The following is a 12,009-nucleotide window of genomic DNA, read 5'->3' as shown; positions in this document are numbered from 1 at the left end:
GGAAGCTGGGCCGGGCAGAAACCAAGAAAATGGGTACTGATTTGGGATGTCCCATATGGGTGGCAGAGACATCAACTATTTCTGTCCTCATCTGCCGCCTCCTAGGGTGTGCACTGGCAGGCACCTGGAATCAGGAAATGGAGGCGGGTCCTAAGGCAGGCACTCCAGATGTGGGGTGCAGGTGTCCCAAGCGGCCTTTTAACTGGGATTTTTTTTTCCTAAGAGGTTGTAGGTGGTTCATGACCTATAAATGTAAAATGTACAGACATGGGGACAGATGCATGCCAGCTAAATGACCAAGAGATGGACTGTGTGTGTCCAGAATGCTGCTGTGGACTGGGAGGACCTGAGGCTCTGCTGTCCTAGGAAGTTCAGACGGCTCGGTGGGCATGCCACAGCCAGCCTTACTCTGGGTGCTGGGGAATGACCCACACAAGATGATGCACAGCCAGCACCGTCCACACTCTGAACAGCTTCCCAGACTAAGTATGCCAAGTCAGGGACATCATGGTCTGCTTGCCCAGGTCTCTGCCTGCTCTTCGCATGCTGTATCCTCCAACCTGTCCTCCTACCTTACGGTTCTCTCCGATCTCCATGAAGTTCTAGGCGTCAAAAAGCTACATGTTTAAAAAAATATGTATTTATTGATAGGAAGTTCCTTGGATTTTTTTCTCCCTAATATGAATACGAAATGGTGGGTGTATTTCATGTATCAATTAAAACACAAAATCAGGGTGCTTTGCACTCCTAGACACAGGAAACTACCCCATGGCAGTAAGCAGCACTGTGGAAGGGGGATGAACTGCATCAGGTTTATTTCAACAGGACGGAAGCCAGTGGAGAGGGACTTTTCTCTTCCTTGATGAGGAGGAAGACCAAATGGTACATTCATTTGATCTGAACCCAGCCTCTGCTGAGTTTCTGCCAGCAATGAAATGTGCAGTGGGAACTACCTGCCCAATAAATCAATAGATGAAATTTACTCGAATAAAAAGAGAGGTGATTTATTTGGGATTTCAAAGTTATGATTCATATCAAAGCAAAACTAAGTGGAGGGGGAAGCTTAACCAGCTTGTAATCATCACATTTAATTGTATTCTTTTTTTCCTTTTTGAACAACGATTCACTCATTTATTGGAAAGACAGAGTTGGAGCAAAGAGGGAGAGAACACAGAGACAGAGAGAGCCATCTCTTCCATCTTCTGATTCACTCCCGAGAAGGCCCCGATGGCCAGGGCTGGGCCAAGGTGAAGTCAGGGACTTCATCAGGATCTCCCCTGGGAATGGCAGGGGCCCAAGCACTTGGGCCACGATCTGTTGCCTTCACTGATGCATCAGCAGTGACCTGGATAGGAAGTGCAGCAGCCAGTGTATGAACCAGGGTTTGTCTGTGATACTGGCATCTACAGCTGGGAGTTTAACTCACTGTGCCACAACAATGACCCCATAGTTCATAGATTTTAAATTTGCTGTGAAGCTTAATAAAAGTGTGTTTCGTGTTACTTTTTTTCAAAAGCCCTGCATTTTGATTCTGCGTCTCAGATGCAGGATCCAGTACAGGCAGGAATACCAAAGGTGGTCTTGGTGTCTGTGTAGGTGAAGAAGGGAGACCTGTAGGGCTGGCACACTAAGCTAACCCTCTGCCTGCCAGCATTGGCATCCATGTGGACACAAGCTGCTCCACTTCTGATCTGGCTCTTTGCTTACGGCTGGGAAAGGATCAGAGGACGGTCCAAAGCCTTGGGAGCCTGCACTAATGTGGGAGTCCTAGAAGTGGCTCCTGGCTCTTGGCTTCGGACTGACTCGGTTCCAGTCACTGTGGCCATTTGGGAAATGAACTAGCAGCAGATGGAAGATCTCTGTCTCTCCTTCTTCTGGAATTCTGCTTTTCAAATAAAAATAAAAATAAATAAATCTCTAAAAAGAGACCTGTGTGTAAGCTAACCTGACTCTGCTTGCCTTCTCAATGTCTCTTCTTGACTAATCACCGTATGTGTACACATCCAATGCTGCCAGGCCAACTGAACACACCAGGCCCCCACCCACATCAGCAAGGTCAAGAGCGCCTCCCTCTGAAGACAAAACCATACAACAGTCTCAGGATTAGTGAAGGTACAGGGAGGTCTAGAGGACCAGGTGAGGACAGCAACACAAACCAGCCTCTTCCTGGGCCCAAGGCCTGCTTTCTACCCAACACAATTGGGGCATTCTTATGGTGGCAGTGCGAGTAGAGAAAGATGGTGCAGTCTCAGCAGGGATGAAGGCCAAGGGGTCCTCCAGGAGAGTCCTTTTCCAGTCTGCGATGCCTTTCAGTCCCAGTGAGGCTGACCTCAACTCTCCGAGGCAGCTGCTCTTTCTTGTCATGCAGCACTGAGCTCACTCCTTGGTGACAGGGACTGATGTAGTGGCTGTGGTCCAGCTGGGTGTCAGTCTACGTGAAAATGCTTCAGGGTAGGCACCTGTGCCTTCTGCTTACCTTAGGTCTCAGCCCTGGGTAGGCACTTAACTAGGTGAACCGATTAATAAATGGTGCCATTCGATAAGGCTACTTCTGCACAAATGGAACAAGAAACTACTAACACAGCTACCTTCCTCTTTCACCTTGACCATCAGACCCTGAAGTTCTACATTTAACCCTTTTCACTGTACTAAACAATCAACACAAAAAGTCACAGGAAACTGATGTGTAAAGTCAGTAAAAGGCAAACATCACTGCAGCCTACGAAAAAGAACTCAGTCAGAGCTTCCCAAAGTTCCTTATCCAGACCCTCCTTCTCTAACCTGAAAGAAGTCATTCCCTTTCCATATAACCATGCACTCATCGTTTCCAGACGCTGGTTTCAGTTCTCCACACAGCCATCCCTAGGCATTAGGGGTTTGTGCTTGCTATTTGAAAATTCTGGCTATACCTTTTGAAGTCTCTTTAATTGGCAGGCTCTACGTCCATCCCTGTCTTTTTCCTTGTGCAAGGACACTTCAAAAAAGTTCACAGAAGATGTACACCATAAGAAAACTACAGATGGATTTCAAAAATGTTTGCACCAAAATAAAACTACTTTTAAAGATTCATTTGCTTATATGAAGGGCAGGATGAGAGAGAGAGAGAGAAAGAGAGAGAGAGAGAAACTCTCCCATCTGCTTGTCCACTCCCCAAATGGCTGCAACAACTGGGACAGGGCCAGGCCAAAGTCATGAGCCTGGAATTCCATCCAGGCCTGCCATGTGGGTGGCATCAGTCCAAGCACTTGCTTTTCCAGGCCATTAACATGGAGCTGGATGGGAAGTGGAGCAGCCAAATGGGCGCTCATAAGGAACACCAGCATCACAGACAGTGGCTTAACGCACTGTACCACAAAGCCAGCCCAGACCCGGTTGTGCTCACATGGATTTTTCTTTAAGTACACATACTCCATTTGTTAATGAACCTGAGCTATTCATGTGCGAGAATTTCCCTGTTTGCTGACTCTGCACACAAACTGCACTTTCCCCTTATTTCTCTGTCCTTTGTCCCTTCACTCCTGCCAGAATATCTCTTCTACAATGCAAATTTGTTTCACCCTGAATTACACATTAGCGAGCAACTTGAGCAGTAGGAATTTCATCCGTGCAGAGATACTTGCTGTATCCAACTGCACAGAGCCCCCATATCACACTTCCAGCTGCCTCTTGTGGTCAGGAGCCACACCCAGCCTGGCTCTCCCCATAACCCAGCTCACATGCAGGCCAAATGTCCCCACATGCCCCACCTCAGGTTGTTACGTGTGCTGGTGGGTTGCTGTGGCCCAGGCTGGCATGGCTTGCCTTGCTTCGGTATTCACCAGCGGGTGCTGCAGCCTGGCCTTGCCCGGTCTGCCCCCGGTTCTAGCTCATGCTGGCGAGTGCTACAGCCCAGCCCAGCTTGACTGCCCCTAGTCCTGGCCCTACTGTGAACTGGCTGGTGTTACAGCTCAACCTGGCCTGTCCCATACCTTGTCCTGGTTCTCACATTTGCCAGTAAGTATGTGAACTGGCCCAACTGGTCTGCCCCTAGACCTGACCCACATGTCTTTATACCAGCAGGTACTATAACCTGGCCTGGTCTGGGCTGGGTTCTAGCCTTGGTTCTTGTGCTCACCTGTAGGGAATGCACCCTGATAGAGGAGTTCTCCAAGCTCCTCTACCAGGTCACCTCCTAGTCACAGATCTTGCACACATTAGTGGGTTCTTGGCCCAGCCTGGACTTGCCCAATCAGCCCACATCCACTGCGGCTCTTACCATTGGGTGCTATAGCCTAGCCCCATCTGGTCCACCTCAGACTCAGCAGGTACCAAGACCTAACCCAGTCTGTCCTATAACCACTCTGGTTCTCAGGAGCACCAGTGAGTACTAGAGCCTAGCCCAGTCTGGCACACCCTAGACCCATTCCACACCCATGTGGAGAGATGCTGCAGCCATGTCCAGCCCAGTTCATCATTTCTATCTGGCTTTTCTATTCATCTGCAACCGCAGTCCAGCAGGAGCATCTCCTAGCCCCCTTTACAGGCCCACTCCCAGCCTGACAGTGGATGTTCTGACCCAGCCCAGCATAACCCATCCCCTGTCTTGGCCTTAGCCATTGGATACTGCAGCATAGTCTGGCCCAGCCCATCTTCTGTCCCAACTCTTGCTGGTGATTGCTACAGCTTAGCCCTGCCCAGTCTGCCCAGTCTGCGCACACCCATAGTTTTCATGCAAATCCTAACCCAGCAGGGCCCACGCTCCATCCTGGCTCCTGCACATGCCAGTGTGCTACAGTTTGGCCCAGCCCTACCTGGTCCACACCCACCCACGCTTACCTCCCCACAGGGCAAAGCCAACCCACACACTTGCTGACAAATTGAGCAGCCTTGCCTGACCTGACACACACTTAGCCCTAACTCACATGCTCACCAGTGGGAGCTACAATGCACCAAGGGAGTTCCCCAAGTTCCCCCATCAGGCCACTCCCAGACCTGGATCTCACACATGCTAGTGGGTGCTAGGCCCTTACCCAACATAGCCCATCGCCCAGTCTTGGCATTTGTGTGTGCTGGTGGATGCTTCAGATCAGCCCACCCCACACCCAATTCTTGGGTGCATCTGTAGGTGCTGCAGCCTGGAACAACCTGGCCTGTACCCAACCTCATTATCCATGAGCATCAGAGAGGTCCATGGTCATACCTAGTTCAGTCTGTCACCACCACCGGCTCTGGAGCAAGCAGGCAGATACTGCAGTTACACAGGAGGAGCCCACACATCCCCCCACAGAATCTGCCCCCAGACCCAGTTCTCTCATGTGCTGGTCTGTGTCATGACCCAGCTTAACGTGACCAATCCCCTGGCACTCACTGGCAGGTTTATGATCTAGTCCTGCCAGGTAGGTCCTTCAGCCCTAGTTTTAGTGTGTATTGGTGAGTGGTGGGCAGCGGCGGTCAATACTAACCAGCATAGCTCAGGTCTCACACATGGGTAGATCCATTAATGGTCTAACCCAGAAAGGTCCTCCAGTTTCCCTCCTTGAAATCTCTTGCTCTCAGCCCCCTTGCTTACTTGCAAGTAAAGAGGCACTGTCAATGGAAGTCTCCTAGAAGTCATTACTCAACAGCAAGTCATTACTCCCCCAGTGATTCCCCTCGCCACACACACACATAACCCATACCCTCTTCTCTGAGCAATCCATATTCCCACACCCATAAACTCATGGGTTCCCCAGCCTGGACTTCTAGCAGAGTGGCATGCTGACCTGAAGCCCTGCCTGCCCACCTGGGACCCCAGATGCAATCCTCTGGCACATGTGCCGGCCTAGAACTCCTCTGCCCATCTGGGACTTGAGCATGTTAACGAGTCCCTAAGCCTGATACAGCACGCCAGCCTGGGGGTCTAACACCCCTTCCCTACTGCCCCACGCCTGCGTGGGACCCAAGCACATGAGCAAGTTCCCAGTCTTGCTCTACTCCACTGGCCCCAGTGCAAGTTCCCAGGCCCCCAATGCGGCCTAGGCGGCACCACAAGGAAGGCACCCAGGCACCAGCACTTAAATGTTTGATTGCTTGTGTCAGGCTTTATTTTATAATATAATATCATTATGAACTCATAGATACAATTACAATCCCTTATGAAGCTCAGATTACTCCCTCTTTGGCCAGTAAGTGCCTCTTGCAGTTGGCTCCCAAGGCCTTTAGATGCAACCCCAGCAGTCCTTAAGAGAACTCTGGCTGATGGAACATGGGGTTCCAGGATCATTTTGTACACTTCTTGTCTGAGACCTGGATGCCGTCATTCCTCCTAGCAGCCCTGGACTTTGTTGCCATTGTTATTGTTGTTTTGAGTGAATAGTGATACTTCAAAACAACAAGGAAAATGTTATGGGTGCTCATGGCTACTGGTTCAGTCCCTCTTTGTGGATCTCTTCTGTGGGTGGAGCTATAGTGTACGGACAGCATACCTCCTGAATTTAAAGGAACATTTCCAATTTCCATTTGTGAACTATTAGTCTCTATATTCTATTTCATCAGTATCTTCTTTCACATTGAAAGTCCTGAGTTTAAAGTACACAGAAGATGATGAAATCAGAATATTTTAGAATTACTCCTGGATCTTACAGTATATTCTCATCAATCTCAGAATAACAACGCTAATAGCAACGCCATGGTCCGTATTATGATTGAGAATATTTTCCAAATATTTGTTTTAGCTATTTTTCATGTTCTGTCATTTTTTAAAAAGGCCATCTCTATTGCTCAAGCATATAGTAATCACATTTTATACCTCCTGTTTCTGCAACGAGTTTTAGGTCTCCAAAATACTATGGGATAAATGCTTGCCGCTGGTCCTAATCAAGGTCTCACTTAAAATCGGCTGTGTCAAAGTCATATTGCCCTGATTCCTCAGGAAGGCTTAGGTGACAGCATTCCCTGGAGTTCTGCGTGCTAAGAGCTCTCTGTGCCGTCTGTGGTTCAAGGTCACCTAGGCTGGACACAGAATCCTAGCTCACACTCTCCTGCTGGGAGCATCAGAAACAGGCTCCTCCATCTTCTCTTGGTTGCTGTCAGAAAATACAATAAAACTTCCTTTTCTTTCCTTTATAAGTCACTTACTCCTTCTGTCTAAGTGTCCGGGTTTTTTTTTTTTTCTTTTTCTTCTGTGTCTCATAAATGCTACTGAAGTATGTTTTGGGGTTGGTTGTTCTGCTTCAATATTACTGGGCAACTTGGTGGGCCCTCTCAAGAAATAGTTTGTTTTATAGACAAAGGTACTTTTGTCTGAGGCAAAAATATTTTTTACTTGAGATATGTAAATATGTTCACGCTAGGCAGAATTACATACTTGAGGTATATACTATAGTCAAGATAATTCAAACACCTAAGATACACACTATCTTTAAAATGCTAAAAATACATATTTCAGGGTATTTCAGTATGATGTGGTATAATCATAAAACGTTTAATCTTCTACGTATTTCAGGACTATTTTCTTTCATTATAGTGGTTGGTATTCATTCTGTTTCCTTGCAGTAATTTAGTTCTTCAGTAATTTAGTATCTTCCATAATAGGATCTTCTCTGTCCGGCTTTAATATTGATCACTTTCTTGTAAATCCTTTTTCATCTTCCTTCTTTTCTGTTTTTTAACACTGATATTTACTGTTGCGGTACAGTGGATTAAGCTGTCAGCTTCAACCTGGTCCAACCCTGGCTGTTGTGGCCATTTGGGGAGTGAACCAGCAGACAGAAGTTCTGTCTGTCTCCTTCTCCCTCAAACTCTACTTTTCAAATACATGAATAAATCTTTTACACATTTATATACATGTGTGTATAAATTCCTTTCAACCCAACAAGCATAACTCTGGGTTTATCCTAAAGAAATAATATAATTAGGGCCCGGCACAGTGGCCTAGCGGCTAAAGTCCTCGCCTTGAGTGCACCGGGATCCCATATGGGCACCGGTTCATGTCCCGGCAGCTCCACTTCCCATCCAGCTCCCTGCTTGTGGCCTGGGAAAGCAGTCGAGGACGGCCCAATGCTTTGGGTTCCTGCACCCATGTGGGAGACCTGGAGAAAGTTCCTGGCTCCTGGCTTCGGATCGGGATAGCACTGGCTGTTGCGCTCACCTGGGGAGTGAATCATCGGACAAAGGATCATCCTCTCTGTCTCTCCTCCTCTCTGTATATCTGACTTTGTAATAAAAAAAAGAAATAACGTAATTAAACAAGTGGAAAAAAATGTATGTACACATACTGCTCCCCAGTGGTCATTCCAACTTCGACTCCGCCAACACTGTCTCCTTTGGAGCAGTAACACTAACCAGACATGTAAATAATCGACTAGCACATGGCTGACACAATTGAGTAATACCTTCAAATGTTGGTCCATAAATCGACTCGCCATCATCTCCTCTTCCCGCAACTATATCTGAGAAGTAACAATAAATACACATCAGAATTCTGACACTGAAACAGAACAGAGTCACGAGAGGGGAAAAAAACAATGCTTTCAAATATGATTCTCCATATCCCGGAGCAAGTCACCTGAGTGTTCACCATCTACACCGTGGAAGTATTTCCACAAGGATTTCACTCACGTTTTCCAGGCATTTTTACTATCATCATCTCATTCCCCTTCCCCGTCTCCCTGAGGGGTAACCAAGTTAGCTCTAATTAAAAGGTAAAACCTTTAAAATAATGAAGCATTACATTGTGATTTGTACTCATGATTTCAGGAAGTTCTGTTTGCACAGAGTCGCTTACTTTCACACATCATTCCAGAGTTCATTCTTGCTTGTCAGAAAAATGCAAAGATCAAACTACATTGGCAAATTCTTTTTAAAACATGAAGGGGAAAAACAAAACAAAAAAAAAGATTCCTGGGCCAGGTATGATGGCCTAGTTCAAGTCCTCGCCTTGAATGTGCTGAGATCCGATATGGGCACCGGTTCTAATCCCGGCGGCCCCGCTTCCCATCCAGCTCCCTGCTTGTGGCCTGGGAAAGCAGTTGAGGACGGCCCAAAGCTTTGGGACCCTGCACCCGCGTGGGAGACCCAAAAGAAGCTCATGGATCCTGGCTTCGGATCAGCTCAGCACTGGCCGTAGCAGTCACTTGGGGAGTGAATCATCGGATGGAAGATCTTCTTCTCTGTCTCTCCTCCTCTCTGTATACCTGACTTTGCAATAAAAATAATAAATAAATCTTTAAAAAAGGATTCCTGTCCAAATTTTCATTTCCAAAGTCACCCTGTAAATAATTCATTTGCCCATTATTTTGGAAATGAAAATTTCTTGTGATGGAATGAGGTGGATTTTTTAGATGATTAAGCCAAAACACTCATGTTCTGGTTTAAGTCATGCTCCCCCTCCACAGTAAAAAGATGCCGTGCACAAATAATTGTTAAATCCAGCCGCTGGCGGGAAAGAAGCAAGGCTGACGCCCGCGGAGTGGCAGTCTTGAGTCTGCCTGTCGTGCCCGGCCTCCCCATCAGCAGCCCTGTACATTTCCCAGCTCAGTCTTACCCCCACCTGAGACACAGGATTGATATTTTCTGTTGAAGGAGTCTCTTAGATCACTCATGAGCAGCAGTTTTTTAAAAATATATTTATCTATTTATATTGAAAGGCAGAGTTGCAGAGAGGAGGCAGATACACAGGGAGATCTGTCTGCTGGTTCACTCCCCAGACGACTATGGTTGCTGGAGCTGGACCAGGCAGAAGTTAGGCCATCTTCTAGATTGGAAGTGGAGCAACTGGGCTTGGACTAGCTTCATCTACTGGTGGCTTAATCTGTAGCTAGAGCCACAACACCAGCCCCTCAGCAATTAATTTATAATATATAAAAGTGCTTATGCTATTTTAAAAATTCCGATGCAACAGCAAACCCAGAGACATTTATCTAAGAAAAGGTTTGGATCACTTGAATCATATTGTTGGGCCAGCTGGCTCAAGAAGTTCAATGAGAAGGGTTAAGTGGCCACTCTACTGCCCTTAACGCCTGCTCAGGGATCACCCTGCGGCCCTTGGCAATCCTCAGGAACGTAGGGGTTGTGGTATGAAGAAAATTAAAAATGGGGTCAAGAGATGGCAGAGTATCAGAGACGGGTGAGAAAAGTTATGTGAGAGGGGAGTGGCAGATTTATACTTTGTGATCAGAAAGATCCTTGCTGAGATGAACTCTGGACAAAGATGAGAAGCAGACCCAGGGAGGAAGCACACGGGTATCTGCCAGGACATCTGAGGAGGAGTGTGTCCATGGCAAAACAAACACCCCAAGGAGGCCAGCATGCGGCACCGAGTGAGCTGAAGGAAGATGTCAGATGAGAAATGGGAAGTAAGGGGCATGCGGTATAAACTGTGCAGGGACCCCGGGTTCCAAAGGCCAACAAGAGCCCAGAGTGGCATCCTAAGGTATAGCACAAAACCACCTTGAGTTTCTGCATCCAAAACACTACATTTGCCTATGGGACTTTTTAAAATATTTTATTTTTTATGCTTTGACATAGTTGAGAAGGATGTCTGCCCACATGGGCCACTGATTAGGACAGGGAGGGTCAAGGTATGAAAGAAGGAGGTGGGGCAAATGATTCTAATTTTTTTCTTATTCTCCTATATCTGGGGGAGGAGGGGGTAGAAATCTGCTCATTGCTGCCAAAAAACATCAGCACCCAGGGATGGAAACGGTCATTTGATGATACCTTGGAGATCCTGATGTGGGGAAGAATGCTCCGAGGGTATTATTTGAGTGGTTGTGACAGGTGTAAGATGTTGTCAGCTTTCTGGCACCAGGGAAGAGAAAATCTTTCCAAGGTCTGTTGGCTGACCAAGTCCACCTCAGTGCATCCACAGACCCAGACACTTGCTGCAGAGTTTGGCCAAACTGTTCTGATTTCCATCCTCTGACGAGGCACTTATTGTCCTCTGCTGGTCTAGATGACCTGCCTGTTGAGTCTTCAATGTGCATCTGGGCACGCTGTCTACTGCACAGGAATTAGCAACTGGACTGATGGGCCACACATCCTGTGGTTGGACTACATATCCTGTGATTTTCCTTGTGGCTAGAGTTTGAGTCAAGTGGCCTAGCTGGGGATTCTCCCCAAGAAACTTTGCCTGGGATGACCTCAGACCTGACTCTTATTTGTGCCAGTTAGTCCAGGGTCCAGTTCAGCCCAAAGCCTGCATCAGCCTACGCACATACCAGTAAATACAGTTGTCTGGTCAGTTCTGCCCCCAGCACCATCTCCCAACCAAACCAATGGGTGCTGTGGTTTAACCCAACCCAGCCCACCACAAAGTGATCCCTTACACACACCAGCAGGAACTACAGCCTAGGCAAGGCAACCCCCCAATAACCCTCACCAAGCCTGCCTCTAGCCCCAGTTTCTACATGCATCAGCACGTGCAGCAGTCTAGTATGTCCTGTCCTACATCCCATGCAACTCTCATATACACCCATGGATACTGCAGCTCTCATGCTCACGAGAAGCTACAGTCCAGCAGACGAATGCCCTTGGTTTCCCTACTAGGCCCACTTCCAGTCCCAGATCTTGCACTTGCCAGGACATACTGTGGTCTAGCCTGACATGACTCATACCCAGGCCCAGCACTTGCCAGCAGATACTGCACCAAAGTGAGACTGGCCTACACTTATTCTGGTTCTTGTATGTGACAGTGGATATGGTGGCCTTGCCTGACTCAGCCCTCTCCCAAACTCAGTTCACATTTGGGCCAACAGGTGTTGTAGCCCCGCCCCGCCAGGCCCACTTCCAGTTCTAACTGTCATGCCCAATAGTGAGATCAGTGGCCTGGCAGAGAAGTCCCTGAAGTTCCTCCTACCAGGCCTACTCCCGGCCTAAGCCCTGGTCTTGCACATGATGGTGAATTCTGTGGCCCAGTCTGGCATGGCCCATCTTGCCCTGGCATTTGGCAGCAGGTACCGTAGCCTGACTCTGCGCAGCCTGCTCCCAATCTCAGCTTATGTTGGCAGGTTCTGCAGCCTAGCCCTGCCTGGCCAACCTAGGCCTGGCCTT

At 47.9% G+C, this 12,009-nt stretch overlaps 1 protein-coding gene across 2 annotated transcripts in view; it reads right to left on the bottom strand.

Annotated features, from left to right (window-relative positions):
* Positions 1 to 12,009, bottom strand: part of PPIL6 (peptidylprolyl isomerase like 6) — a 47,155-nt gene that overhangs the window by 12,399 nt on the left and 22,747 nt on the right. Inside the window, exon 6 of one of the 2 annotated variants that reach the window (XM_058659918.1) lies at positions 8,352 to 8,408. The exons of the other annotated variant lie outside the window; for it this stretch is intronic. Coding sequence (XP_058515901.1) covers positions 8,352 to 8,408 — 57 coding nt within the window. The remainder of the gene's footprint in view (positions 1 to 8,351; positions 8,409 to 12,009) is intronic. 2 annotated transcript variants of the gene reach the window in all.

This window comes from Ochotona princeps, chromosome 1 (assembly GCF_030435755.1).
Source record: "Ochotona princeps isolate mOchPri1 chromosome 1, mOchPri1.hap1, whole genome shotgun sequence".
NCBI lineage: Eukaryota > Metazoa > Chordata > Mammalia > Lagomorpha > Ochotonidae > Ochotona > Ochotona princeps.
This window is presented reverse-complemented; position numbering and strand designations above follow the sequence as displayed.